Below are 24,160 nucleotides of genomic sequence, written 5' to 3' on the forward strand. Positions count from 1 at the left end.
AATATGTGTGCCTATGGAAGACATTTAGGATCCGAATCATAGCCAGTCTGGGCACACATACTTGTGACCCCAGGGTACCAATATAAATCTACCTTCAAAACAATCTTCAACTACAAAGTGAGACTTTATGTCAATAAAAAAAGAAAACAAAACAAAACGAGCAAACAAACAAAAAGCCTTGCAGGTAGCAGCCGAAGAGGATGAGGGATGCAAAATCAGGTGTCAGAGGAATCTCACAGCAGGATATGTTATGCAGGAAATATGGCCTCTTTCAATTGGTGCATTCCTTGGGGCTCTTAACTAAAATCAACAGTAAATAACTCTATATTTGCTGAGACATAAAAGGCCTCTGGTTAAAGGAACACTTTAACTTTTCTGATGGCTGGATGGAAGTTTTGGACTCCGTGAACACCTTCCTTAAACAAGGCCCCTCCCTATCCCACCACAGGGCTGGTCTGCCCTAGAAGCCCCTGCCATAGCTCTGTGTACCTTTGTATGTTAGTCTGTGCCACTCTCCATTTGTGTTTCTGTTCTTCCAAAGCTGGGCATGACATTCCCCACGCTAGCATGATAAACCATCCCATGCCATTCCCGCCTGGTTTGCTCATTGCCAAAGGTCAGCTTTTGAGAGACAGCTATAATGCCACAGTCTTGGTCTCTAGCCTTAGCTGCCTCTACATAGGAGCAGTCCAGGTGGGATTTTACTTTCTCCCTTCAACATGCAGGACTCACTTCAGTGTTAAGAAAGTCCCCCCAAGACAGGTAAGGAATTTAAACCATGCTGAACAGCTATTGGTAAACTCTAGACTGATCAGAGAAATGGACGAGGGAAACGGCAGAGGTCTACGAACATCAGGGCACCCAGCAGGCTCCCTGGAGCTTGGTTTGAGCATCTGTCTCTCCTGTGTGAGACACATTGGAGGGAGCCTCCATTGGCTGGAGGGAGCTCAAGATCCTGACTTAGATCAATGAGCAGTCGCCACCTGCTGAACTCTCGTGACCTCGTGACTCCAACAAGAGCCGTTCTTACTGTGCCTACTCCATGTCTTGCTGAGGTCCAGGAGCTGGGATGTGTTCCTTGCCATGACAGGCTTCCATCGCTTCTGTCAAAATGAGTCAGGGTGATCAATTTGATGGATTACACCAGGACTTACAGCTCTCTCTCTCTCTGTCTGAGTCTCTTCTCTTCTCCACCCCCACTTCCTCTCATCTTGCTTTGTATCTGGGTATATATACCCGCAGCGGATTATTCTCTAGCAGGTGTATCCAATCTGAGACCCATAAGCTACACGCATCCCAGGATAGCTATGAATGTGACTCCCCCAAAATTGTCAATGACAACATCATGTCACAGTGTCAACACACTGGACAGACCTACACATCTCCTTGCTTTAAAAATGAAAGTAGCTAATTACTACTCACTGAGCCTCATCCATACCTAGGATCATGCTTTTACTTAGACTTAACACCAAGACTACTCTGAATATGTTAATAAGTTCTGTTTGAGGAACAGAGTTAGCAGTAATCTTTGTCATACTGAAATATTGCCAGACAAGCCTGGTGTGGTAGCACACACCCAAGACCCAAGTACAGGGGGTGATGAGGCAGGAGGATCTGCCCTTCTTAGCAAGACTTTGCCAAAAACAAAACAAAACACCTCACATATCTTTTACACTACCAAATCAGTCATCCAAAATAAAAGTTACAAGCAAATGTACACACACACACACAAACACACACACACACACACACACACATTGGTTTTTTTTGAGACCGGGTTTCTCTGTATAGCCCTGGCTGTCCTGGAACTCAATCTGTAGATCAGGCTGGCCTCGAACTCAGAAATCTACCTGCCTTTGCTACCCAAGTGCTGGGATTAAAGGCATGTGCCACCACTGCCCGGCACACGCAAATGTACAAATTCTCAGAAGAGGGATATCCATACAGCCACAATTAGAAGGTTAAATTTCTACTTATCATAGGTCCTATTGCATTAGAACGGGTTGGGAGAGTATCATATGAATCTATTGTCTCCTTTGGGTTTCCCTAGCCATTGTTTATTGTCACAGACCCATCCATTCAGTCAGGAAACTGCAATTTACCCCAAGCTGCCAAGGGTCAGTAGCCATCAGCTTGGGCTTTTGTTTGTATCTTTGCCATACTGATCAGGAGGTTTGACACGACCAACCATGGTCCACTGTGACTCTGCTGTCCCAAACCTACAGCACTTAAATCTTTTCCTTTTCTCGAGTATTTTGATTACAATAGTGGAGACACAAAGATTATCTATGTCTTTTGTAGGAAATCCCCTCTGTGAAGTAGAGAAGCCTGAGCTTGTATGGCAGATTATATTAGCTATTTAATGTATGGTTTAAAATTGTGTTTTCTATTTAATAGCAAAACCTGTAGGAGACTGTTAAGTGTGATTCTCAGTTCTCTAGAGCAACAAAACTGATATGTGGGATGTATAAGAATGGCTTACAGGCTGTGGTCTGGCCAGCAATGGCTGTTTCCTGATGGAAAGGTTAAGGATCTGGGAGTCAGTTGTTCAATCCACAGGGCTGAATCTGGCCCTGGAGTCACAGGGAAGTCCCAGAGAGCTGCTGGTCTTCAGTCTCTGTTAGAATTCTGAAGAAGTGGGTCCTGTGTCTGGGTGTGTGCATAAGCCTGTACATAACATGTAATGCTTGCAGAGTCTATGAATGCCAGAAGAGGACATTGAATCCTCAGGAGCGGCAGTTACGAAAGGTTGTGAGCTCAGGGAATCAAACCTGGGTCCTCTGGAAGAGCAGCAAGTGCTCTCAACCACTGAGCCATCTCTCCAGCCCCTAACAACCTCTTTTAAAACATTATGCATCTCCTTGTTATCTGTTCTACTTTATATTCTCTGTAGCACTGAGCATGCTCTGTAGGTTCATCTCCTCATTAGTTTGTTGTCGGACGTGACCACCTCACTGCTACCTGCAGTTGTAAACTAACGAGAGCAGGGATTTAATGCTTTTAACTGATGTTTCTCTACTTTTTGGTAGCTGCTTAATATCCCTATAGCGAAATGAATTTTAAAATCCAGACTCTCTGTTGCGTTAGTCACTCCTAGCCACAACAGGCGCTGAGTAGCAGCTTGTAGCTTGTGGTTTGTGGCTTGTGGGCAGGACACACACAGAACAATTTCATCATCTCCATAAAGTCTATGAAATGTAATTGATCGAGAGCAGTAGCTGGTACACTGTGGCATTCAGAAAACATCTGTAGGAGGAAGTTTCCCATCAATTCTAATCGCAGGAAACGGTGGCACTAAGAGACGCACACCATTATGGAAGAGCGCTCCAACTTCCCCTGGTAATCTGCATCAATCACCTCTCCTTACACTGTTTTTCCTTTCTCTCCTTATTATGTTCGCTTAAGGCAGTGGTTCTAAACCTGTGGGTCATGATGGGGGTCACATAAAAGATATCCTGCATATCAGATATTTACATTATGACCCATAACTAGAAAAAATAGTTATGAAATAGCAATGAAATAATTTTATAGTTGGGATGGTCACAACATGAGGAATGGTATTAAAGGGTCTCATCACCAGCAAGGTTGAAAACCACGACTTAACGGCATCAGAAGCCCCAAGAGGCTGGGGGACGTCTGAACTTCCAGTTCAATGGGATGTTTGTTGAAACATTTAATATTCCCAAAGATGTCATTTTAATAGGTTGTAAGATGTTTAGAGGACTCAAATTCATAAACAATATGTATTTATCGGGCCTTACTATATGATTACAATACTAATATTTGAATCTTCATATGTACTTTACTTGGGCATGCCAAAAAAAATTTAGCACATAATAAAAATGAATTTTAAAAGGTAACCAAAGTGGCCACAGTTTGCTTTAAAAAAATCTTTTGGGAACAAAAAAAATATGGAAACAACAAAAAATATTGAAGACAATTATCATAGACCCATGATACAATTACTTGAAATTAAGTGTACTCAGTTGAGAAAAAAAAAGACAGTTTATTTCTGTAGGATTTGAGGACTGCTTAGTAACACAAAGGATTAAAAGGTGACATTTGCCATATAGACTTATGGTGGTGATATTTCTTCTCTGTCTGTCTGTCTGTCTGTTTCTTTTTCTCTAAATGGCTGAGTGGAAAGTAATTTGCTCGTTGTTGTTGGTGTTGGTGGTGGTTGTTTTTTGTTTTTTCAAGACAGGGTTTCTCTGTATAGCCCTGGCTGTCCTGGAACTCACTTTGTAGACCAGGCTGGCCTCGAACTCAGAAATCTGCCTGTCTCTGCCTCCTGAGTGCTGGGATTAAAGGCGTGCGCCACCACGCCCAGATAATTTGTTCTTTTTTAAAAAATATTTATTATTTATTTATTTATTCATTTACTGTCCCAGACTGTTTTTTAACAAGTAAACTGAGCATCATAATTTGCACCAAGTCACCCTTCCACAATGAGCCTATTAAAAGTGGAAAGAAAAAAATAGTAAGTGTTTAATGTGCTCACATTGGGATTGGAGGACAGAGATCCAGAAATTGCCTCAAGTCCACCCTTAGGGTCCTGAAGTAAATCAAAGCTCAAATAGAAGGACGCACACATCCCAGCAGTTCTTCTCAGGGTGTGGGCACTCTCACCATGACCTGAGTTTTAGTTTCCCCCTATAAGGCAGTTTGATAATATGTTAGAACTGTCTGAAATCCCTTACAGGGACACAAGTTACTCCTCTGGCTGGTGTGCCTTCTGTCTCCCACCATGAGATTCCTGAGGAAATCCCATTTTCATGTTTCCGTTATTTCAACAGTCTGAGAGGCACATTGAGAGACACAAATGTCACAAATATCGTAATATCTGCCAGCCCCCAGTTACATGGGAGGATCAGGTTTTATGAAGACATTCCTCAGAAAATCCTTGAGAAAACAACACTAGCTGGTCTGGACTCAATGGGTCCATGCAGGTATTCAGTTTCTTTCCAGGACTTCTCATCCACAGTCCCCATAAAAGAAGGCTCTAGCAACAACCACGATCCCTTAGTAATTTCCCTCATGTGCATCCATCAATATTGACAGCAAGTCCATCTTTAATTTGCACTATCGCTTGACTCAAATAAAAGTATCTTGCTTATTTTGCAAGATTGCTGTAAGTAAGTGGGATTGCTTACTTTTTTTGTTTTGTTTTGTTTTTTCGAGACAGGGTTTCTCTGTATAGCCCTGGCTGTCCTGGAACTCACTCTGTAGACCAGGCTGGCCTCAGAAATCCGCCTGCCTCTGCCTCCCAAGTGCTGGGATTAACCGGCGGATTGCTTACTTTTAATTCCTCGGAAAAGAGGTGAAGAACATGGAAACACCGCGCCCCAACCTTGACTAGGAGCAACTACCAAAGAGACAACCGCTGCGGACTCGCCCGGTCACTCACGGAAGGGCAGGACAGGGAGTTCTGTCAGTTCTCCGTGGCTCCCGTCAGCTCAGTTGTTCCCTTTCTCAGATCTGCGTCTTTACGGAACTTCGAGATCGAATCCACCCAAAAGGAGAAACATCAGGATCGAGCCAGCCAAAGACCCCGGAACACAATGATTGGTCTCCGTTTCCTGCCGGAATCCTAAAGGAGCGGAACGGTGCAGGCAGGAAACCATCTCGGGGGACATTTTGGGCAGCGGGACGAACCAGTTCAGCTGTGCCCGTCTCTGCGCTTGTGCTTCCGGCCGTGCTCTGGCTTGAGTTCGGTTTGTTGTTTTTGTTTTTGTTTTTGTACACACGATGCTCCGCAGAATCCCGGCGTTTCTACGTCCTCGCCCTTTCTCAGGCCTCCCTCTGTCCTGTGGAAACCGGGACGTCTCGGTGGCTGTGCTACCCGCGGCTCAGTCCGGAGCTGTCAGGTAAGGCGGTTCAGAGCTGGCCGCGCCGGGCTTCCAGGACCCGCCTGCCCTCTCCTTGCCTTGCAGCGACATCTTTTCCAGCCGCCTGGGGTGGACACTGTAAGCGTAGGCTCTCGGAAGCGGTTGTTCGAAGTGTGGGCAGAGAGAAATCGTAGGAAGACAAGGCAGCTTGTCCGACGCCGTGATGAGTGTGGCTAACAGCCATAGCCACCTGTCTTGTCTCTCGTCCCGCGGTCTTTCTGCTGCACGCCCACCCCCTCCTCATCTTGCTTGCGGTTACTTCTCTTTGTACGGACTCCAAAAGAGAGGTCGTTTTCTTTCATCGTCTATGCTTCCCAAGAATTTTTATAGCCTCGTTTATGCATCCCTCCTTTATTCCCTTCTGCGTTATTTAAAGTGCGTTTATGTCAACTACCGATGTTGAGCTCCGAATAAAACAGTGCTGCCATTCTGGACAGTAGCATACTTCCATCGAGGAGGTGATTCAAGTAGAGTGAAGATAGCATGGGTAAGCACAGAGTTCATTCTCTCAACAAATAACTAGAGGAGAGCAAATAGAGACATCTCGAAGTTGTAAGAGGTTCATGGTATTCTTTCTGGGCACGCCTGTCCTCAGCACCGACTTAAGTGCTGAAGCAAGGATAGCAGTGGAGATAGGAAAGATCAAATCCGTGAAGGAGTCTGCACAAAATAGAGTGAACAGGATGTGACCCATGGCGTGGTCGAAAGGAGCGACTATTCCTGCTGATTGCTCTAGAGAACTGACAGAGGGAGAGAGAGGTTTCAGAAAGATTCTAAAATGTCTCAGCGTTTTAAAAATTCAGAACGAGTTTTGATCGTAGGAGCCTACACTGAAGGGTGAGAAATGTGAAGTCAGTCTCTGAGGGAAGCCATGTGGTGGTTTTGGTTGGATGTCGGGGATTTGAATTCAGGGTTTCAAAATTAGGGGAAGCCCATGAGGTATTCTCAAAGAAAAGAAGCTCATATGAGCGTCTAGGGCAATCGTCTTATTATTTTATGTTAGGGAGCATGCGTGTTTTTCCTGTAATACAGTTTTTTTTGTTTTTTTGTTTTTTTGTTTTTTTTTTTTTTTGTAGTATCACATCAGTCTTGAAAGGGAACATTGTGCTAAAGGTTATATGTGTGACTCGTTTTTCTGATTTTCCTGTGTCAGGGTACCTTCAACATTAACTTTCAGAAATAAAATAATAACTGTTTCCAAAATTGAATTGTACCATATTGATATCACGAGAATTCTATGTATTGGTCATGACAGTACTTCCCTTTGTAACTTATTTTTCACTCTGAAGTAACCTCCAACATTTTCATAAGTTATATAGTTTCAGAGTTTGGGAAAAATTTTTTTGCATTAAAATGTTCCAAGCCTGGGGCTGCCATTTGCTAACAATTTGATACATATTAATAACAAGTTATTAATTTGCTATAATAATAATACATTATTAATAATATGTAATCCAGAAAACAAATTGCAGCTGAGTTACCTTGGGTTTTAGCTAACATGCAAATTCCCCTGCTTCATTCCAAATGCGAAAACTGGGAACCCTGTGAATCTATTGCCTGTGCACTGCAGCAGTTCAGAAGTCCTACATCTCACTGCCTGTGCACTGCAGCAGGTCAGAAGTCCTACGTCTCACTGCCTGTGCACTGCAGCAGGTCAGAAGTCCTACATCTCACTGCCTGTGCACTGCAGCAGGTTAGAAGTTCTACAGCCTTTGGCGCACCAGCTTTTTTTTTTTTTTTTTTTTTTTAATGAGAATGTATTTTTGTAAAATCATAAAGATTAATTAGCATAGCTATTCAAAAGAAGTCTTCTAACTAGTGGTGCCAGCATCACTTGGGAACTTGTTTAAAATGTAAAATTTTTAGTTCCTTCTTGAAGGTACTAAGTCAGAATTATGTTGTGGGACCAAAGAATCTACGTTTTAGCAAGTAGGATAGATAATTTCTGTGTGTTTTAAAGACTAAGAAACAGTGCCATAGCCACTGGCATCCTAAAGGTAGAAACTGGCCGCTGGGCCCCGCTCTGACTGCTCACCACACCTGTGATAAACTGATTGAGCCGTGAAACGGGGTTGGAAGCAACTGCAGTTGAAAAGCCAGGTAATGAAGAAGGTGGGGTGTGAAAGTATTTTTTATTCGCTGATGTAATTGTCATCTTGGATGCTTCTGCCTCCATCTGCTAACGTAAGCCTAGTCCCGGAAGCTTCTAGCCTCCGTACAATCTGATCTAGGCCTAGAATGGATATGATTTGATTTGATTTTTATGAGTTCTAGGCATAAGACAACTTTGATCACCAAAGATTCTCAAAGAGACTTTGGACTTTTAAACAGTGTAGAAACCTTAGTGAAAGACTAAGGGAACTTTAAAAATTGTACTGAATATACTCTGCATTGTGATATAACCATGAGCCTGCAGGGCCCGGGGGTGGAGTACAGTGGTTTAGAATGAGACTCTCCTCAGAGGCCCAAATATTTGAAGACTTGGTCCCAGTTGGCTGCACTGTTTGGGGAGGCAGTTTGTCACTGGCGGTGGGCTTTGAGAGATTAAAGACCTGTGCCACTTCCAGTTTGCTCTCTCTGCCTTGTCCTGCATTTGAGGATGCCATTCCTCAGCCTTCTGCACCTGCTGGTAATCCCGCCTCTTTCTGTGACACACACATCTTTGTCTGATGGCTGTTCTCCCTCTGGAGTCATAGGTCCAAATCACTTGCTTTTAGTTATGGTATTTTATCTTAGCCCCAGGAAAGTCTCTACACCCGGCATGGTTACTCCTGTGGTTTCTGTTTCCTTTTTCTGTAAGAGGAGGATAATGCTGACTGACCTTTGGAGTCGATGTGGGTGTGAAAAATTGCACACAACTCTTGTCCAAGCAAGGTCCAGAGTATGTGCTAATACATGATGAATGGCTTCCATTATGGTTGTTAATAATAGTGGAAAGCAAAAGGAAATGGAGAAGGTTTACATGAAATCCTTTTACATGTAGAAGCAGGTTTTTCTGTTACTACTTTATTATTTTTGAATTATATTTTTCTGTTCTTCCTTAATGTGTCATTTCAGGACAGAAAATAATATCCAAAGACATTTTTGCACTAGCAGATCGATCTGTAGCAAGAAAGATGACCAGTCTGTTCCAGCCAATGAAATTTCCCAGAAGGCAGCAGAGAGCCAAGGCAGGGGAAAGGAGACTTTGAAAAAAGACCTGCTGGGCATTATCAAGGACATGAAAGTTGAACTGAACACAGCAAATGTGAAAACAGCAAAGCCGCATCGCAGAAAACCTTCTGCCAGTCTGGAGACTACCATTGGCAGGCCTCAGAAAGCTCCAGAAGACCCTCCAAGGAAGAGGTAAACGAATTCCAATTTGAATGTTCTTTGAGACGAATCCATGGTCTTCCAATAAAGCCTTTCCTTATAGTAAACAATCTGTTAAGTTATAGTCCTCAAGAGACACTGAGGAAATAAAGCAGCAGTAGAGGGTCTCTAGAGTTACTGTAAGTATGTGCATTCAGTTATGTGTGTGTGTGTATTTATACATTTAAGGGACACGACAGTATTTGTAGTCAAGTATGGTGGCATATTCCTCTAATCCCAGCACTTGGGAACCAAAAACAAAGTATTGTGAATTTCAGGCCAGTTCGGTTTACATAGGAGACCTTATTTCAGAAAAACGATAACAAAAAAATCAAAAAGACATACCTATATAAGTACTTATCATGGACTACATTTTGGCACACATATCTGTGATCCCAAACTCAGGTTGAATCCTGCAGTTGTGATTGCGAGACATAGGGAACTGTCTCAAAATCAGCAACAGAGAAGAGAGAAAGACTTAAAAACTCTAGATGTGTGTGACTTGTCATTGTAAATGTGCAATTGAAATAACTTAAATGACTGAAATGAGAGAAACCATTGCAAAGGTTCAGTAAGGTTTTTGGTTTTGTTTTTTTTTTTTTTTTGTTTTTTTTTTTTTGAGACAGGGTTTCTCTCTGTAGACCAGGCTAGCCTCGAACTCAGAAATCCGCCTGCCTCTGCCTTCCGAGTGCTGGGATTAAAGGCGTGTGCCACCAACGCCCGGCTGTAAGGTCATTTTAATGTGATATTTTTTATTGAGTCTTTGAGGATTTCATATGTGAGTACAACGGATTTGTCTCCTGATCCTCTCCCTAACTTCTAGATCCATCCACATCTCCCCATCCCCTTCTAAGCTTACACCCTGCTTTTAAAATATATGTATATTAAATATATGTATTTTAAAATATATGTATATGTGGCCCATATACTCTGGGCTGTAAGACACTCCACTGGAGCATGGTCAGCGTACCAGGGATGACACCCTTGAGACAAGTGACCGTCCTCCTCCAGCAGCCGGCAGCTGTCAGTAGCTTCTCACAGAGCTCACGAGCCCTCTGTGCCGGGATGCTGGCGACCTTGATTGTGTGCAGGTGCCCACGGCTGTTGTGAGTTGATGAGGGCAGTGGTCCTGTCTTGACCCAAGGATGCTGTTTGGACTCTGGTCCTTTCCACCCTCTGCTCTTCACAGCCTTTTCACCCACCCTCCAGTGGCCCCCGAGCTTTCTTAGCAGAGGGCAGTGATAGAGATGTCCCGCTTTGTGGCTGCTCACTCCACAGATGCTTTCTCTGCACTTTGACCCGTTGTTTTCATGCTAACCTCCTTCCATTCATAAAGAAACCCCTCTAAGGAGGTTTGAAAGCTGCATTCGTCTACGGCTGTAAAGATGGAAATTTAGAAGGCAGTTTGATGTTATGTGCATTTTAGCAAAATAATGGTACTAAATTTAACCTTAGGACCTATGAGCTGTCCAACATGGGTCCTTGGCTAGAGTTACAGCACCAGGATGAGGCCTTAAATCCTATCAGAAAGCAGTTGGTTACATCACTGTCGTACCTGGGGTGGTTATCACACCCTACAGGTTCAGAGCCTGATAAGACTGCTGATTATCCATCCCCTCAGTAACCTGCATAGCGCCTCCCACTGCTGTGAATCTCTCAGTGTCACAGTGAGACGCAGCTGGGTAGCAGTAAAGTCTCACCATCCAGTTCTGAGGGGCAACCAGAGCAGGGGCGACGGCCATATTGTTTTGAAGTTCTCCAGGATACTCCTACGATACAGAATTTTTTAAATTATCAATCAAATAGGAAGAAGGCAAGCATGAAATGTAGATTGCTTCAGAAGACCTTTAAGGGCTTTGTTCTACTTTTTTTTTTTTTTTTTTTTTTTTGGTTTTAGAGCTTTATTGTAGAAAGGCAGAAAGAAAGAGAGGGGGTAGAAAGAGGGAGAGAGGCCGGCCATGGCCATGTAGAGGGAGGCTAGAGATGAGACTAAGGAAGGTGAAAGCTTAAAGAATGTTACTTAATTTTTTTTAATTTTATCTTATTGTGTGTGTATATAAGAATTCAAGGCATGCTATGCCTTCCCAAGAATGTGGAGCTCAGGGGACAACTGGCTTTGGAGTTGGTTCTCTCCTTCCGCCGTGTTTCTGAGGTAGGGTCTCCCTTATTTCTGCCTCTGTGCTAGTTACTGGCCTTTGAGCTTTTGGCCAGGTCTCCTGTCTCCTCTCACTGGTCCTGGGAATGCTGGGATTGCCAATGCACATAGTCACACCCAGCCTTTTCGTGGGTTCAGGAATCCAAAATCAGGACATCAGGCCAGGGCATCAAGAACTTTTACCTCCTGAACCTTCTCCCTGGCCTCTACTTTTCTGCATTAAAAAAATAATAAATTTAGCTGGGCAGTGGTGGCGCATGCCTTTAATCCCAGCACTTGGGAGGCAGAGGCAGGCGAATTTCTGAGTTAGAGGCCAGCCTGGTCTACAAAGTGAGTTCCAGGACAGCCAGGGCTACACAGAAACCCTGTCTCGAAAAACTAACTAAATAAATAAATAAAGTAATAAAGTAATAATAGTAATAATTTTGATTTTTTTGTAATTTTGGGGGACTTTTTGAGAAAATGTCTCAAGTAGCCCACACTGGCCTCAAACTTACTTTGTAAAAGAAGATAAGTTTGATCTCCTACCTCCTGTATGGTAGGCATGTGCAGCGTGCTTAACGACTTCTCTACTCTAAAGGGCCTGGAGTTAGAAGGATTGGACCGGCACTATCAGTGTGGTTGGTGTCTGAAAGATATATCTGGGAACCTTCTGAAGCTCGTCCCAGAGGAGGCTGTGGGCAAGACTGGAGAATGGGATGCACGTGGTCTGAGTTTGAAGAAAAGCTTCTTGTAATAATTTTGTTTACCCCCGGCACTTTACTTTTTATTTTGAGTACCTCACTCTCTCCTAGTTAGCCATGTTAGCCTTGCAATCACTTTGTACCCAAACACCTGCCCGGGCCTCTCCCTCCCTCCTTTCCCCCGTCTCTCTCTCCTTGAACCCAGTGTCTGCACATTTGACTTACTCGTATTTGCCTCAGGATGCTCTGTAACAGTTGCTCCATACATGACCAAACTTCCTTCCTTCCCTCCCAGTATATGTCAGAGTTCACTAATATGGCTATGATGGCTGCACACACTCACAGAGTGACCGTCTCACACTCACAGAGTGACCGTCCCAGACACACTCACAGAGTGCAGGCCAGCAGAGAAGACTAGTTTTGGCTGTGGCATGTCTGAGGCCGGGGAAGCCTCTGAAGTCAGTGCCCTCAGACTCACTCACAGGTTGACGTAGACTATCAACTCAGACCTTAGCTGGTGCTAGAAGCAGAAATATCTACATGAGCTGATTGGTTGCTCTGGCATTTTTACCAACTGGCTGCTGGGGACCAGGGACAAGTATCTCAAGAGAATGCAAGCAGAGGGAAGTTGTTGTCGGTTGTTTGGTTTTTTTTGTTTTTTTTTTAATGACCTAGCATTGGAGTTAGGTTGACTGATGCCATCAGTTCACATTGATGTATATGTGTTTGCTTTATTTTTAAAAGCACAGAAACTGCTTTTTTTAAAAAAAAAAAAAAAAAAAAAAAGGACATGCATGTACCTGAGGGTCCAAGTCAGGCTGTAGAACTCTTGGGGCAAGCTTCCCAATGCTGAGTGAGCATGCTGGTCCACACTGAGGTTTTCCTGTGTGCTGGGGCTGGAACTCAAGTTCTCAGAGGAATGGCAAGCACTTACTTCACTGACTGAAGCATCTCCATAGCTCTCAGTCCTTGGTCCTGAGACAGGCTCTCCCTGTGTGGCCTGGACTAGCCCTGAACTTGTGGGCCTCTAGCCTTAGCTTCTGAGTACAGAGGTTATAGTGTGAAACACCATGCCTGGCTGCCCATGGGTGTGTATCAGCAGGTATTATGAACTTAGAGTCTACTGTTCCGCAGTTTATATTACCAGTGTCTAAAGCAAGGGTTTTTCTATATGTGTGGTGTATATAATGGATATATATAATCCTAGCAGTTCTGTGGCTAAGATAGGAGATTGTATGTTGTAGGGCAGCCTACTGAGACCACGTTCAAAACAAACAAACAAACAACAAAGCCACAAGAAAACAGGGTTGACTATTTGAGAACTCTTGCTTTTGTTGGAAGCGGAATGGTTTTGCGTGGGTTTCCCTCCCCGTGTCAGTTCTCTTTTTACTACATAGCGATGTGCTAACCAGTGCTGCTTCTCCTTCATTGCGTTTTCGTTTTCAGGAATGAGTTCCTGAGTCCTGAGTTGGTGGCTGCAGCGTCGGCCGTTGCAGATTCTCTACCTTTTGACAAGCAGACAACTAAGTCAGAGCTGCTCAGGCAGCTGCAGCAACACGAGGAGGAATCAAGGGCTCAGAAGGACAGAGAGAAGCGCAAGATCAGGTCAGTGGGTCAGAAGGGCAGCAGTGTTGCTTGGGGGCCACTTCACTTGGCGGGCAAATGGCGCACATTTGTTTTACATAAGATCCCCCTCATGGACCAGCGAGATGGCGTAGAAGAAGGTGCTTACTGTCAAACCTGGTGACCTCTTCCCTCCAAGCCCTCAGGACTGAAGGAGAGAACTCACTCCACGTGTGTATGCTGACGCACATGCGCACCCCACATAGCAATAACATTTAAAACATCCACCCCATAACAGCTCTAGCTCCCGTTTGAGTGAAGTGAATGGCTTAGCTTTTCTTTTTGGAAGTTACAGAGACTTTTACCCCTGAGAGAGAAATGACAAAATCAGTACTGTTATTTAAAAAGAAAATTAAAGTAAGTAATTGAGTAAGATGGTTTCTCTGAGAAAATTCGTTTTTCTCAAACAGTCTGCTGGGTTTGCTCACAGTGTGATGTCTCCTTTTTTCTTAGGTTTGAGCTGAGTTTTTCATCATACTCTTTTCCTTTAAGAAACTATTTTAGATGTTTGTGTCTAAGTGTATGTATCTGTACCGTGTGTGTGCAGGAACCTGCAGAGTCAGAAGAGGGCATTGTACCCCCTGGAACGAGATTGTAGAGGTTTGAGTTGCCGTGTGGGTGCTGGGGACCGAAGAACCCAGGTCTCCTTTGAAAGCAGCAAGTATTCCTAACTGCTGAGCCATTTCTCCAGTCCCATGTATGTGACCTTTTTATCTCCTTGTTAATCTCTGCCACGGTCCCTGCTTGCTGCTCTGAGGTCATGGAGAGTGGTGGCGGTCCTTCACTCTGGAGGATGAGCTGAATCTCCTGCTCCCGAGAGCACAGAGAGGATCAAAGAGTAAACTCCATCCCAACTGTCACATGTTGCATTCTATATGACAGCAAATAAAGCTCATTTTCAATTTTAATGTAGCCAGCAGTGTAGGTTGTAGGTACAAGTAGACTTGCCTGGATTTTCCTGTCTGTTTCTGTGGATATCAGTAATTTTCGTAACTGACATCTTCATCTTTCAAATAAAGATTTCTTAAGAATATACTTTAAAAATTGGAGACATGCATCTTACTGCCTCTGTCATATGAGTGTGAACATGTGTCTTTACTCACTCATAATGCTTTATGCTCTCATTGCAGCTCCAGTGCAGCTAAGATCCCTAACCTCCTGACTTTGTTATTTCAGCTTCACTCACATAATATCAAATATGAAAATTGCCAAGTCTCCTTCAGTGAGAGCTAGTATAAGGCCACAGCACCAGATTCAGTTTGACGAAGACATGGACAGTTCTCTTGACCAGGAGAAGCCAACTGATTTCAGAAGAAGGTATTCAGGCTTGGTAATCTGCTGGGGTTTGTTTGTATAGTTTGGGTTTTGTTTTGGGTTTTTTTTTTTCATTCTTATTGTAATCTTAATTTATTCTGCGTATTATTACTGATAGATCCATGTTCACTGTGGATACCTAGTTATGGTTTCTATTGCTGTGATAAAATACCATGCCCAAAAGCAACTTGGGGAGGTAAGGATTTATTTCACCTTACACTTCCAGGTTACAGAATCACTGAGTGAAGTCAGGGCAAGAAGTCAGAGCAGGAACCTGAGCAGAACTGAAGCAGACACCATGGAGGAATGCTGCTCACTGGCTTGCTCCCCCTGCCCTGCTCAGTTTGGTGTTATACAGCTCAGGACCACTTGCCCAGGGGCGGCACAGCCACAGTGAACTGGGCCCTCCCACAAAATGGACGGAGCTTTGCCCACCGGCCAGTCTGGTTAGGGCATTTTCTCAGTTAGGTTCCTCTTCCACAATGACTCTAGCTTGGATCGAGTGACATGAAACAAGACAGCACGGGTATCTCCTCTGAAATCTCTCCTGAATCTCATCACTTAATAAGTTACCGTATAGGTATGCATATTAGTTCGTGGGGGGTTCCATGCAGGTACCACTGCAGGCAGAGATCTGCAAAGGGGTAAAAATGAAAACCTGGTGCAGACTCAGCCTGGATCAGACTCCGGGGACTGATACCAGGCGGCTCATAGTTACATATAGAAAACACAGGACAATTGGGAAAACTCATAGTTGCATATGGAAAACACAGGACAATTGGGAAAGGTTTCCAGGAAACAATCAGTCTAATTTCAGGTGCACAATAAAGCTTGAGATGTGACTACATAGAAACTCGGTTACAAATTACATGTGACCACAAGGGTGTGTTCTATAGCTACAAGTCCTAGAATCTAGTGTGGTCTCTAACCCACAGCAAAGGTTAGCAGGCCATAAAGTACATGTGACACTGTCCTAAGGATGGGTAGTGGTCTAGGGAGGGAAGAGTCTGGGATAAGCATCCTGGGAAATTTGGGTGAGGTCTGCCCCTGTATCACAAGGTAGCTGATGTCAACCTCCACAGATAGGTCACCAAGTCATTAACAAATCTGCTCTTAGCTCTCCATATGGAATGTGGGTATTTGATTTCATCTCCTGCACTGAGGAGACACCCTTGTGTGACTAACATGCCTGGGTCTTTTGGTGCTTCTCTGAGTGTAAGGCCCTCTGTGTCCACAACAATGCAGTTTGTAGTATTGGGTGAAAAGGTAAACCCAGGCTGAACTTACTGTGCCGTTTCCTGAAGAGGAAGTTTGGGGTTTAGCAGTGCTACGTTTATCAGTACCGTGAGCCAGCCTGAGTTTCCACTCACTTTACCCACACTGAATAATGATCCTTTCATTGAGAATAAGTTGTGCTATGGAAATTCTGAACAACTGAGTTTTTAAGAAGCATTCATTATCTTTTCTTTGGTTGTTGCTAACCCTGAACATCTATGTGCCCTTTGCATGTATAGTTATGGTTCCTTCTCTTCATACCTTCAGAGAATAAGTGGGTTAAAAAGGCCAGGCATGGTGGCTCACACCTGCAATTCAGCACAGAGGAGGCTGAGGCAGGAGGAACACCATGACTTTCAGGCCACTCTGAATTTTACAGTGAGTTCCAGTTCAGCCAAGGCTATTGTGAGACTGTCCCTAAAATAGTAAGACCAGCCCAGTGCTGCATAGCTGTGACCCTAGAACTTGGGGGGGTTTAAGCAATTGGCTCTTGAGTTGAGACTAGCCTGGGCTATATAGTAGGACTCTGTCTAAGAAAACACAAAATGCACAGAGGTTTTAATGATTATATAATTAAAGTCCCGATATTACCTTAAAGTGGTAAATTGTAGTTGCTTGAATTTGCTAATAAGACAACATATCCAAAGAGTTTGTTTGGGTTTATTAGCTCCATCATGACAGGGCAGAGGCATGGCAGCTGGAGCAGGAAGCTGAGGGGTCACAGCTTGAATGACAAAGCCCAAAACCTAGAGAAGGAACTGAAACTGGGGCCAAGCCATTGCCAGCCCCCAGTGATGCACGTCCTCTAGGAAGGCTACCTCACTTTCCCAAACTGCGCCACCAGCTGGGCGTCAAGTGTTAAAATACAGCAGCCTGGTGGGGACCATTCCCATTCAGGCCGCCACCGGTGCTCTGGCTCAGAAAATACAGCACAAGAGAAACTTTGTAAAGTAAGAGAGGGACAAAGAGGCTCCCCATGCAGTGTGCTGGAGGGAGACAGGGGGAAGTAAGGGAGGTGCCAGGTTCTCCCTAACGGGACTGAACAGGAGTTAAACTGCAGGTCGATTGCTTCATAAAATGCAACCTTTTGTCTGTGTCTTCTAGCATATAAATCATAATTAAACTTTTCACTGTTTTCTGTCCTCAGTCACAAGTGTTTGCCTTACCGGTAGGCTTCTGTTTTTGTGTATTTTTATAACCTAACACTTGAGTTTTCTAGAACTTTCAGTTGAGTATTTTGAAAATTAAACTTAGATGCTTTGTTGTGTTATAAAGCAAAAATTTAAGAGCATATGTTCTTTTTCTACTTCCAAGTCCCGAAATCACGGCAGTGCAGCTTAAAATGTCTGATATGGTCAGCATGATTATCTTTAATTGATTGTCTCATATACATTTTTGCCTTAAGCAGTTTTTGTTAACATTTTACAAATATATAGTACTAAGATGTGTTTTTTTAAATGTTTTTATCTTAGGAAATATTTATTCAAGGGGAAAAGACTTTCAATTTTTGATGTTACGGCGTTTGCTGATGAAGCACCTGAAGCAGGTTTGTTAAGACAAGAACAACCCTTTTCCAAGTAGACAAGTATTTTGTCTTTCAGAAAAGGTCCTGGTGTCTTGGTTGTATAACAGTTGGGTATTAACATCTTATATTTCTTCCTGTCATTGTCCTAGATCTTGCTTATGAATAAAACTGCTGATTTGGGTCACACTTCCCCTGTTGTGTGGGACCCTGAGGGATCAGTACATCCAGACGAGCAATCCAGAGCTACGGATTGCCTGCTGCTCTTGGTCAGAAAGAGTCCTTCACCCGCCATTTGCAGTATAGCTCAGTGCTCTTCATAAAGGTCACTAGCCTATGGTGCCTGCTTTTGAGCAGCTTACTGCCCAGAGTAGGAGAGAGCACGCATGTATTTATGAAATTAAATACTCTCTTTTCCTTCTGGCTCATTGGCTGCTTGTCAGTCTTTTAAAAGGCTAACTCTTCATCTCATTGATTCTTTAGATTGTTTTTTGTTCATTTCTGAACTATTAACATCAGCTCTGATTTTGATTATCTCTTCCCATCTATTTGGGGGATATTGTTGATTTCCCACCCCTAGGAGTTTTTATTTCCTTTTTGAAGTCTTCTATGACCCGATTTATCAGTGAGTAGCATGTTGTTTAGTCTCCGTCTGTTTACATGATTTCTGCACTTAGACAGCTTTACCCCATTGTGGTCAGATAGAATGAAGGATGGCATTTCCATTTTCCCATATTTTTTGAGATTTGTTTTGTGTCCTGATACAATTTAGAACAGAAACATGATGTATTTTGAAGAAACTGCTGTTGAGAATGTGTGTTCTTGAGTGTGTGGGTGGGATGCCCTGTAGGTATCTTGTAGGCCCATTTGACTTGGGATGCTGAACTCCAGAGCTTCTCTGTTTAGTTTCTTTCTGGATGGGGAGAGTAGAGCATTGAAATCGCACACCATCTCTGTCAGGGTCAGTCTGTGGGTTTAGATCTAACTAATGGTCTTTCTGTTAGGAAACTGGGTGCTCTTGTGTTTGGCTAGTATATGTTTAAGACTGTAGTAGCCCCCTGGTAGATATTTTTCCCTTTAATGAGTATGACATATGATGTGACTCATTCACGAAAGATGATTTACGTTTCAAAAGTAGATAATTGACTAAAGCATGTAAGATGGTGGCGCACAGCCACCATGGGATTACCTTACTCGTGGGGTTGTCGGGTAAATGTATTAATGTGTTCTTAAAACGTTTTTTCACAGACTAAATGCTCAGTACCCATTAGTATTTTTTCTTTTATTTCTCTCAATGTGGTCTCCTATAGCTCAGGCTCTCAGTAGTCAAGAATGACCTTGAACTCTAATATTCCTCCCTCTGTAGGAGGCACAGAGGTTCTTGTGCCCACAGATAAGCACCAGAGAAACCAGGAATGTTAAACACACTGGGATGTCTCTCTAGAGAGAAGGATATACAACCTCGTTTCTGTAGCAAAGGCTGGGTGTGGAGGTGGGTACTAGCCTGGTGATATTTGTGCTCTGTATGGCTACAGTACCCCAGCTCCTCTCCAGACCCTACCATGTGCTGTCTTTCCATCCAATCTGTGGAACCTATCTTAATGGAAGACATCTGATGTCGTCAGTCCTTACAGAATTGTCACATGTAATTTACAACAAATTATCTTGATGTAGTCATGTCTTAAGCTCTGTTGTTGTGCACAGGATTATCTCCAGAAAGCGTTTTTTCAGTTTGTGCTGCCCTTCAATTGCCTGAAATAAACTGTTTGAGGTCAGACTCTCTGAGCCAACCCCAGATACTGTGTTGTGTTAGATCAGACTTTGTTCTTGCCTCCCGCTGATTGACCCTCTGCTGGCCGAGGTGTTCGCAAGTGCCCTGGCACCTCTGTCTCTTCAGTGCTGTGGTTACAAACCTTTACCACCGTGACCATCTTTGTCATTATTATTACTGATTTTTTTCTTTTAAATTGTTTTTAGGGGAATGGTTCTAACAGATTTTCATGTAATCCAATTTGGCTTCATCCTCTCTGTAGCTGAGGAGACTCCTGGCTCTCCTGACCCCAGCTCTGAAGTGCTAGGGCCACAGATAGTGTCGCCATTGCCATCGCTGGTAACTACTTTACAAATCAAAACCACATATATTACATACACTCAGCCTGGCACACAGTAATTCCCTCAGGAGACTAAGGCAGGAGGACCTACAGTTCTACAGAGAGGCTCTGTCCCAAAACCAAATCAAACCAAAACATCAAATTCACAGAACCATTTTTTTTTTCTGTCCAGAATTTGTATTTTATTTTATAATAATAAAGTACCCAGAATATTACATCCCTTCTAAACACAGGCTTCATAATTAATTCTGAAAATGCAGATGGAGCTCATCCTAAAGTTATATGCAAAAGTATACACATAAGTGATTCTAGTGTGCGGACTTAGGATTAAAAAAATTCATCAAATACTTTAAAAAGTTCATGAGGTTCATAGATCAAAATGGCAGAGCACTGTGTTAGAGCACAGAGGAGGCCTTGGAGCAGACCTAACATAACATCAGACAAATCCAGGTGGCCTGGCAGCCACATCCTTTTTGTGGGAATGTAAGATATGGGAGGTGTGTCCTTTCCATGGTCCCTCCCCCCTACTCCACCCTCACACCCCACACCCCGCTGTCGTACAAGGTCAATGTTACTTGAGATCAAACTGGAATATCTGAGGGTGGGTTAAAGTGGCCACTTACTGATTTAATATTTTTATAGTATTTTATTTTCTTGATATTTTTTGATACTATAATATATATTCTTCCCTTCCCTTTCTTCCCTCCAAGCCTCCCATATAACTCTCCCTGATCACCTTCAAACGCATGTCTCTCATTAGTTCTTATTGCATGCATATATGTGTTCACAGAACCATTCTTAAACTTCTCATTCTTTTCCTTCTCCAATAGAGGTGGCAATAATAACCTGGCATGATGTTAGTAAAAGCTAAGATTTGCCATCATCATCATCATCATTATTATTATTATTATTATTATTATTGCCTTTACCTTTCACTTTCGTTGCAATTTTAGCTCTTGGTATCCTTTCATTATAAACGAATCCTGAATATCAAGATTTTTTTTTTTTTTTTTTTTTTTTTTTTTTTTGGTTTTTTTGAGACAGGGTTTCTCTGTGTAGCCCTGGCTGTCCTGGAACTTACTTTGTAGACCAGGCTGGCCTCGAACTCAGAAATCCACCTGCCTCTGCCTCCCAAGTGCTGGGATTAAAGGCGTGTACCACCACCACCCGGCGAATATCAAGATTTGAAAATACGAATCAAGATAGAGTTGAGCATATCTTTTTTTTTATTAGATATTTTCTTCATTTACATTTCAAATGCTATCCCAAAAGTCCTCTATACCCTCCCCCTGCCCTGCTCCTTAACCCACCCATTCCCACTTCTTGGTCCTGGCACTCCCCTTTACTGGGGCATATAAAGTTTGCAAGACCAAGGGGCCTCTCTTCCCAATGATGGCCAACTAGGCCATCTTCAAGCATAACATTTTAAAATTAATTTTCACTGCATTTTTATCCACTTTGTGTTTATGTTAGTATGCGCAAGCATGGGTTTGAGTGTGGAGGTCAGGGGAGACCTTTAGGAGTTTGCTCCTTCTTCAGTGTAGGGCACTGGGATGCACACTTGCGTAGTCGGGCTTGGTGGCCAGCACCTTAACCCACCGAACTAGTAATTACAGTTTTAAGAAAACATTTACATTTCCTTCACTTATTTGGTTTTTTGTTTGTTTTGTTTTGTTTTTCTTTTAATCCCATAGAAGCATCACCTTCTCTCTGGGAGATAGAGTTTGCTAAGCAGTTAGCCTTGGTAACTGACCAGCCTTTTGGGAATGGATTTGAGGAGATGATACAGTGGACCAAGGAGGGGAAGCTGTGGGAGTTCCCAGTCAACAATGAAGCAGGTAAGTGCTACTTCAGAAGCTCAGAGCAATCCCTCGCCAGAGGTTATGTGGGAAGGTAGCCCGTCTTAGAGGGGGGGAATAGGTGCCTATGTGGATCTCAAAACACTGTGATATCTGAGAGGAAATCTAGCACGTTCTTTTAAATTGTTTTAAAGACAGCTAGAATTTGATTCAGCTCTAGTTATTTGATAATAGAAATAAAGTAGTAAAATTAGGTCTCAAAAATGTGTCATCAGGCTTGGGGATGTAGCTCAGTCAGTAGGGTGTCTGTCTAGTACACATGAAGGCCTGGGCCGGACCCCTAGGACCCCATAGACTTGGTATGGTGGCACACGGTTTTAATCCCTCAGTGGGAGGTGGGAGAGTCAGAAGTCTGTAGTCGTCCTCAGCTGCAGGGCTCACACTCAGAAGCTTGGGGACAACCTTGGATGTCCGTCTTCACCTTTCACCATGTTTTCAGACAGGTTCTGTCTGTTAACTGCTGTGTCAGGCTAGCTGACCCGGGGATTCCAGCAGTTCTCCTGTCTTGCCTCCCACCTCTGTAGGGGCTGCACGGGGATTATAGAGTTTGCTCTGTTGCATCTTCGTTCTGAGGGTCACCTTAGGCCATCAGACTTGTGCAGCATGCCATCTCCCCAATTGTGGACCTCATTTTTATATCCACTGTACAGTACATGGCTCAGACTGTATTTGGATCATCTACATTTAGAGGAATTATTGAGCCAGGTGTGGCAGTGCACACCTGTATCCTGGCATTTGGGATATGGAGTCAGGAGAGTCAGAAGGCGGTAAGCAGGTGGGGCTCTGTGAGCGCCTGCCTGTCTGGAAAACAGAATAAAATGAGAGGACTACAGAAGTCAGGATGTAGTTGGGCCCTGTTTTCCTTTTGTGTTTATCATACCTGTTTTCTTCCCTTGGGTTACTTAAACATCATCTTCATGGTTCTACCTTATCTTTCTTTTAAGTATGCATCGTATAACTTCCTTAGTAGTCTCCTCAGATGTTAACAGTATTGGTGAGTGACAGTTGCTTCTGTTGTGGAAGACCTGCGATAATCAAGTCATGGTGCGCTTCCATGTACTGTCCACAGCACACTGGGAGGCATTCCCTCAGTCCTCACGCTGTGCCTGGAAACTGACGCTCACAGTCACATTTGTTTGTTAAACTGCTGGCCAAACTAGGCCTCATCACACAGTTTATGCTTCTGCCGTGCTGGGATGCATCATTAATGCTAACTTTATGACGTAGGCTTTCCATTCACAATCATGTTACTTTTTTATTTTATTTCCCAGGTTTAGATGACGATGGCTCAGAATTCCATGAGCATATATTTTTGGATAAGTACCTGGAGGATTTCCCCAAGCAAGGACCAATCCGTCTGTTCATGGAGCTGGTGACCTGTGGCCTTTCCAAAAACCCATATCTGAGCGTTAAACAGAAGGTTGAGCACATAGAGTGGTTTAGAAATTATTTTAATGAAAAAAGAGATATTCTCAAAGAAAATAACATAGCATTCACTTAGCATCATGAAGAAAAAATTTTATTTAAACTTGAAGATGTATATTAAAGCTAAATAGAAATTTTATCAAAATTATCCTGTGTTGATCATTGTACCTGATGTGACTAACATAACTATGAAATACATTCTTATCTGTCTGAGAATTCGGGACACATCTAAGACAATTCTAACTTTCTTCATTAGGTGACTGTGCTTCTTCGAGGTATTTAATTCTTAGTGGGGAAGCTGATTAACATTAAAACCCTTGTGTAATTCGCTTGTTTTAACTATAACAAAATACCAGACTAAGGCTCATGTTATAAAGAAAAAAAAAGCTTATGTAATATAGCATAATACAAACTTTGGTAAGGCTTCATCCCAGATGCAAAAGCATGCGTGGGAGGAAGAGCTCACAGCTGAACGAAAGCTGGTGGTGAAGCCTTGCAGTCCCCTGGGGGTAGCACCCATCGACTGCTGGCCCTCCTACGGACCCTACTGTTCCACTATGCTGGGATTTTTTTATTTATTATCTGGCAGCTTTATACATGTACGTAATGTATCTTGATCATATCCACACACACACCCGTCTCCTCCCACTGCTTCCGGGCCCTCTCCCTTCACATCCTTCCCCTCACTGAGTCCAAACAGTGCTGGCTGCAGGTGAATGCAAGACCCACTAGTTAAGGATCCATGCCTCCCACATGAAGAACCAAGCCTACAGCAGAGTAGAATGCAGGAAGCAGACAGCTGATTCTTCAGCCCCAGCTGCCCAGCATCCATTATCCCAGCAAAGCCATGGTATCGTTTTTAGTGGTTCTCTATCTTGTTAGTCATAATGGATGCTTCAGCCCCGCCTAACCAGAACCACAGATTCTTAACTCAGATGGCCTGGTAGTATCTTT

The 24,160-nt window shown here is 43.3% G+C and overlaps 2 protein-coding genes across 2 annotated transcripts in view; one reads left to right on the forward strand and one right to left on the reverse strand.

Moving 5' to 3' along the window:
- The window catches only part of Slc25a15 (solute carrier family 25 member 15), a 28,637-nt gene extending 23,133 nt beyond the window's left edge, over positions 1–5,504 (reverse strand). Inside the window, exon 1 of the mRNA XM_029532096.1 lies at positions 5,408–5,504. The gene's annotated coding sequence lies outside the window, so the exon portion shown is untranslated. The remainder of the gene's footprint in view (positions 1–5,407) is intronic.
- Positions 5,505–5,598: 94 nt separating this feature from the next.
- Mrps31 (mitochondrial ribosomal protein S31) lies at positions 5,599–23,351 on the forward strand. The gene is made up of 7 exons (XM_021219426.1): positions 5,599–5,867; positions 8,946–9,233; positions 13,524–13,682; positions 14,877–15,017; positions 17,762–17,835; positions 21,617–21,760; positions 23,053–23,351. The coding sequence occupies exons 1-7, from the start codon at positions 5,749–5,751 to the stop codon at positions 23,280–23,282; spliced, it is 1,155 nt and encodes a 384-aa protein (XP_021075085.1). The 5' UTR covers positions 5,599–5,748; the 3' UTR covers positions 23,283–23,351.
- Positions 23,352–24,160: the final 809 nt, after the last annotated feature.

This window comes from Mus pahari, chromosome 19 (genome assembly GCF_900095145.1).
Source record: "Mus pahari chromosome 19, PAHARI_EIJ_v1.1, whole genome shotgun sequence".
In the NCBI taxonomy this organism is placed as follows: Eukaryota; Metazoa; Chordata; class Mammalia; order Rodentia; family Muridae; genus Mus; species Mus pahari.